The sequence below is a fragment of the Microcebus murinus genome, chromosome 17 (genome assembly GCF_040939455.1).
Source record: "Microcebus murinus isolate Inina chromosome 17, M.murinus_Inina_mat1.0, whole genome shotgun sequence".
Taxonomy (NCBI): Eukaryota; Metazoa; Chordata; class Mammalia; order Primates; family Cheirogaleidae; genus Microcebus; species Microcebus murinus.
This window is the reverse complement of record NC_134120.1, coordinates 55,478,034-55,484,033: the sequence shown is the minus strand read 5'-3', so window position 1 is coordinate 55,484,033 and position 6,000 is coordinate 55,478,034. Positions and strand designations below refer to the sequence as shown.

Below are 6,000 nucleotides of genomic sequence, written 5' to 3'. Positions count from 1 at the left end.
TAACTTTTGCACACAAGCATGAGGTTTTATAAAAGATATCATAGCACACAGTAACACAATACATGTTGATTTGACAAATTCAAAACACAGTTGAAATGAAAAGGCAACAAAAATACTTTAGAACATTTCACTCTTTTATAAAATGTGTACACAGACCTGGGCCTAACATACTTGACTGCACCACATCAAGTCCCAAAATCCAATTTCCCTTTCAGGTAGTACTCTACATCTTTCACAAAACTGCCAACATCTACTTTTAAGAATCAAAATTAACTTTTATTAGACTGTACACAGTTGACAACTGAATCTATTTTCTCTGGTTCCAAAATTTCCTATCCTAGTGTGAATAAAATAAATGAAGACATAAGACTAAGTGCAGCAAAGTATCAGACCCTATAATGCATATTTATACTGAAAATGTGTTTCACATGGTTAACAGATAGATTTGCAAAAGATAAAGTCATTTTTCAAAGAGAATTCCCAAGGCTTGCTCAGTAATACCAAATTTCCATAATGGAAATATGGGTGTCAAATTGGGCAGGAAAAAACGTCTAATTTTAATTATTATTGTGAAATGTTACAAAATAGTACGAATAATTAGGCTGGTTAAGAAGTACTTTAAAATCAAGGAGTTAATAAGTCTTCCTTGAGAAGATATGAAAAGAACCTGATAAGAATGGGGTAAATTGGATGCAATACAGCCACATCATACACATAAGCTCATTGAAATTACAGCACTTCTATTCTTATAGCATTTGTTTATTTTCTATTATCTTGGAAACAAACTGATTTATCATCTTCCAAAATACCAAAAGTGGCTTAAAATTTAATCAATTCCTTTCCTTAACAGAATGAGAACTTTTAATTGCAAATACTGTAATATCCTAATGGCTTCAATGTGAGAGAAAATGATGCATTATAAATTTCAAATCACCATAGAGTGAACTCCCTGATCCCCTCTAATGACAAGACAGACACAGACAAGCTACCGAGCAAGAATCTGTTAACAGTTTTATTTTTTTTTATGTTAAATACCATGGGACAGGATTGTAAGGATGAAAACTCAGTCAACAACTGCCTCACAAGGGATAAGAAAAATTCTGCCATGATATTAGCAAAGGTAAAGGAGAAAATTTACACTGTAAGAGGCACCATTTCCCCACAGAATACCTCTTGGCATTTCCTGAATGAGTGGGATTAGCAATCTAAATAAATCATATTTCAAGAGGTAACAGCAACAGATAAAATTTAAAGGGATTATTAAAATAACATTTACAAGACTCTGAACAATTCTTGAACTCTTAATAAAACCACAAAGAAAGAACAATTCTTTATTTATGAATTTCATAAAGGACTGAATGTGCAACTGACATCTGCTAGTGATGATCTGGTAATATACAATTTGTCCAATAGCCGAACAGTTTGTTTTTATTGTGTTTTCTAACCGTGAGAGATCATTAAAGGCAAAGCCTATATGACGCTGTACACACAAAAAAATGGTCACCGCGGGCCATACTACCAATGAAATGGTAGGTAAACAAATCTTTTTCTGGTCGAGAGAAAAAAAAAGAAATAGCACTCTGCATGCTTCACTCTACAAGATGAATTTCCCTAGAAAGAATCCAATGAAAATGGCTGCAATTACAACAAGAAGTGAAGGAAGAGGACTGGTGACATTATCTCTGAAGGATGCAGCTGAGGTTGATCCAGGTTTATCCGAATGTGCTACCTTTCTGAGCCTTAAACCTTCATCCTAGGGGGAAAAAAAACCACGCACAAAATGAAGTTTTTAAAAACAAATAAGGACACAATGAGACTACTGGAACTAAAAATCTAGAGACAAAAAGCAGATCAGTGGTTACCTATGGCTGGGGACAGGAACAGGGATTAACTACTAACCACACAAGGAAACTTTCTCAGGTGATAACATTCTAAAACTGGACTGTAGTGATGTTTGCGTAATTCTATAACTTTGCCAAAAATCACTGAATTGTACACTCACAATGGGTGTTTCCATGAGATGTAAATTAAACCCCAATAACTGATTTTAAAGCTGGAGATGAGAAATATATTCCTAAAAAACAAAAATCAGATATGGCTATATTTACATAGAAGGAAAAAAATCCCACTAAAATTAACACAATTAAAGAAGAGTTCTGCGCATACACTTACTTCCAAGGTGGCCCACAGTATATAAACTTGGTTATATCTCTCCTAGCCCAATATATCAAAGACTACCAGGAACAAATCTAAACTGTGCCAGTTAGGTTTACTGACTACACTGCAACTAGGGAAGGCACACCAGCAGGGGCGTCTTGCTGAAGGAAGGAGATAGGGTATTACAGAATTCAAGTAAAGGGGAAAGCTGAGGGTGTAATTTAAATTACACAGTGTTTTGATATGCTCAAAGCAGAAAAGGTTGTGTTTAAAAGCATCCACATCCGGTCTAGATTGCAAAGTGGACACAGAACACTGCTTGATCAGAGACTTCAAACTGAGATAGATAAGGAATACTGTATTCAGGAACCTCTTTATCTGAAGCTCTGCATCTGCACTGGAAACTGAGGCTGCTTCTCTGTATCAAAGTGACTCCAGGGAAGAGTAGGCTGCTACCTTCTTACCCATACAGTTTTACACAGTAAAGTTTCTAAACAGTCTATGTTTTTAGGATACAAGGTTTCTCATAAGAAAGCAGTAGTCACTCAAGGCAGGAGGTTGTTATGACACTGTGTGCAGTATTACCTTGGAAAAATACTGATGCCTGTTAACTACGTAGCTGGCTTTATCTGTGTCTGTTATACAACCTCATGAATGGCAGGACAGATTTTTACTTCCTCAGTGCAAGTTCATTTTTATTTTTTCACGATTCCTCTACCATGCTTATAAATAAAAGAGTACAACCCATTGGCACAGTTTCATTTGCATTATTGGGTTTTCTGGGTCTCATGTTAAATAGTCCTGTGTAAAGAGAACACTGATCCTCAGGTCCAGCTATAAATCACAAATACCTGAAGAACTTTATAAGTACTCCTAGTGATTCTGATTCACTAGGTCTGGGGACTGTCATCTGTATTTTTAAAAAGCTCAAGAAGTGATTCAGATGTACAGTCTGGATTAAGAACCACAGGCCAGAGGAATTAAAAGGGGGTAGTGATCAGACACGAGCAAGAAAGTTAATCTGGCAACAAATCACAATGGGCCTAAGATTAATTCTGTAAGTCAGTGGCTTTAAGGTCCTTTTGTCTTATTTTTTAAACAGCAGAATCATCTTTCAAATAAAATCTCATATAGAACATCAGCATATAAAGAGCAGAGACCAGGAATGAAGTCTCACTCACTTACTTCCCCATTCACTCTTCCTATTTCTCAGCCCTGCCCCACCTATGGTACTCCTATAATTTCCACTTCTCCCCTCCCTGCCAAGAGATAAACAGTAGCTTTTTTAATAAATCAGTTGAGCATCCTAAGGAGCATATCTTTCATCAAAGAACTGTGGAAGTCAAGACAGATAAAAGTAACAAAGAACAGCATCCTAAAAACTTCATGCTGCGTGAGTGTGCAATAAAGATATTCTTTCCACTACCCAGACAGGTGCTGAAGGCAGGGTTCCCACTCAAGGAGCTACTATGTAATATGAAGAGACGGTTACAAAAATTCAATTCAAATTGTTTCAGTGAAAAGGAGTTCACAGATCAACCTGAGACATAGTGCCTTTGATTCAGAATGTAGTTCCTACATACACTTAACAGAAGGAATATGTAAATATAGATTAATTCCCATATTTAGCTTAAGTTACATTTTTGTATCATCTACTATGATGTGAAAAAGCTTCAAACAAAGCCTATAAAGCAATTTATAGGTATTCGGGTCTTGAAACAAGTTATTAGTTGTCAAAGGCCAATTATTCATAAAATCCACACATATTCAAATGAATCCTCCCTCACCGGTCCATTGAGTCAATCAAATATATAAATGAATGCAAACATAAATGAAACGGTCCTTGCCCCAAAGGCAATTACTGCCCACTAGGGGGAGAAAGACCTCTAACAAATAAGACCAGTAAGATGCAATCAGTATAGTGGAAACAAAAGGGAAACAATAGTTCAAAACAATTTTTCTTTTCTGTTTGAGAAAAGAGGGTCCAAAAAAAGAGTAAAAAACTGAGTACCAAAAGGCGAATGTCTGTGTGTATATATATATATATATATATATATATATATATATATGTGCTGTGTGAGTAGGAACAGGATTTCAGGGCATTCTAGGAATAGGGAAGAGCTTCCATTCTAGGAATAGGGAAGAGCTTCCACTACAGCAAAAGAGCAGTGATAATAGAGAGGCATCTCTAGGATAGTCCAGCTCAATTTTTAATTTTCTAATAGAATATTATAAAAGGTAAAAAGAATTGGTAAAACTAGTTTTAATATACTTTATTCAACTCAATATATCCAAAATATTATTTCAATATGTAACAATACAAAAAAGAGATTTTACCTTTTGTGGTACTAAGACTTCAGCATCAGTGTGTATTTAACACTCATAACACATCTCAATCTGAACAAACCATATTTCAAATGCTCAACAGCCCCAGATGACTAGTGGCCATGGCATGGGACAGTTCAGTATGACTGGGGCACAGATATGCAGGACACTAGAAACAAGAGAAAGCTAGCAATGCCACAGGCCAGATCACAAATAACTAGGATGCCTGGCAAGGAAAGAAACTTGCAGGCAATGAAAAGCCATAGTAAGATTATTATAAAACAGGGTGGCAATGTGGAGAAAAGGCCAGGACATAATCAAATTGGGAAAAAGGAAAAAGAATGGAACAGGGATAAAATTTAAAACTGATCACTAAAATGGCCTAATAATACATTTCCTATACCTTCATTTCAATCAACTTATTTTCAACCAACAGAACTTACTCTCAGGTGTCGATTTTCTTCTGATAGCTTCATCATTTCTCCCTGAAGTCTTTTACACTCTTCCATTAATTTCCTTGTTTCAGTATCATTGAGTGAAACACTGTGCGGTTTTGGCATGGGTCCATCTTGTTTAGATGCATTCAGTGGAACAGCTTTGCTAGGTTCCATATCATTCTGTATTACAAAGATATTGGGAATTTTTAAACAAACCAAGTCTTCTTATAGGTTTTAAACAAAAATGTAAATTCTACAGCTTTCTTTTCCAAAAATTCTTTAAATGAAAAGTCTTGACTATTTTCAATTTCATTAATAAGAACTTTTTAAAATTACCAAATGCTATGGTAATCTATGAACTAATTTTTAAAGGACTAAATCAGTAAATGTCAGCAGTTCGTTAAGTCAAAATGAAACAAGTAACCCCCTCCCTCCTCTACTCCCATAACCCCTGGCACTTACCATATATCATAATGTATTTTTGAAGTTCTTTCCTATAATACTTCAAAGGCTGGAAAAGCAAGAGCCATTTCTCTTTGTATCTACCCCTAAACCCAGCACTCTGGTCAAGAGTAGTTACTCAATGAAAGTACGCTGAATGACTGACGCCAACCAAAATCCAAATATGAAGGTCATTTCTAGTGCTCTGATTCTGCAATTCAAATGAGGTTCTGGGGGGCAGGGGGATATTACTGTAATCTTTCCAATGAAATTAGGAACTACCTAAGAAAAAACTTTGAAAAGAAAATCTAACTTCTATTAATGGGAAAAAAATAATATAAATATTGAAAGGGAGATAATAAATGCATCATTACAAAAAAAAAAAGAGGAAGTGAAGTTTATGATCTTAAACATAAATGATTCCTTCAAAGAGGTTTTTATGATCACACATAAATGATTCTTTCAAATTATTAGTAACACTCTTTGCTTTCATGTATGTGATTCAGCATCGAGGCAGTAGTTAAGACACTTAAGACCATGAGCCCCAAGACCTTAATTCTTACCAACACTTAACCATTTGAAACTAGTGGCAAAGCCCTGAAGATAAACACCTATGGCAGTACCCAAATATTTCTGAGCC

The 6,000-nt window shown here is 35.4% G+C and overlaps 1 protein-coding gene across 3 annotated transcripts in view; it reads right to left on the bottom strand.

The window, feature by feature from the left end:
- Positions 1-986: 986 nt before the first annotated feature.
- VAPA (VAMP associated protein A) overlaps positions 987-6,000 on the bottom strand; it is a 48,204-nt gene continuing 43,190 nt past the window's right edge. For all 3 annotated transcript variants that reach the window (XM_012746161.2, XM_012746162.2, XM_075993688.1), the window contains 2 exons: positions 4,926-5,099; positions 987-1,753 (listed from right to left, as the gene is read on the bottom strand). In XM_012746161.2, the coding sequence (XP_012601615.1) occupies positions 1,595-1,753; positions 4,926-5,099 (333 nt within the window). In that variant the 3' untranslated portion in view covers positions 987-1,594. The remainder of the gene's footprint in view (positions 1,754-4,925; positions 5,100-6,000) is intronic.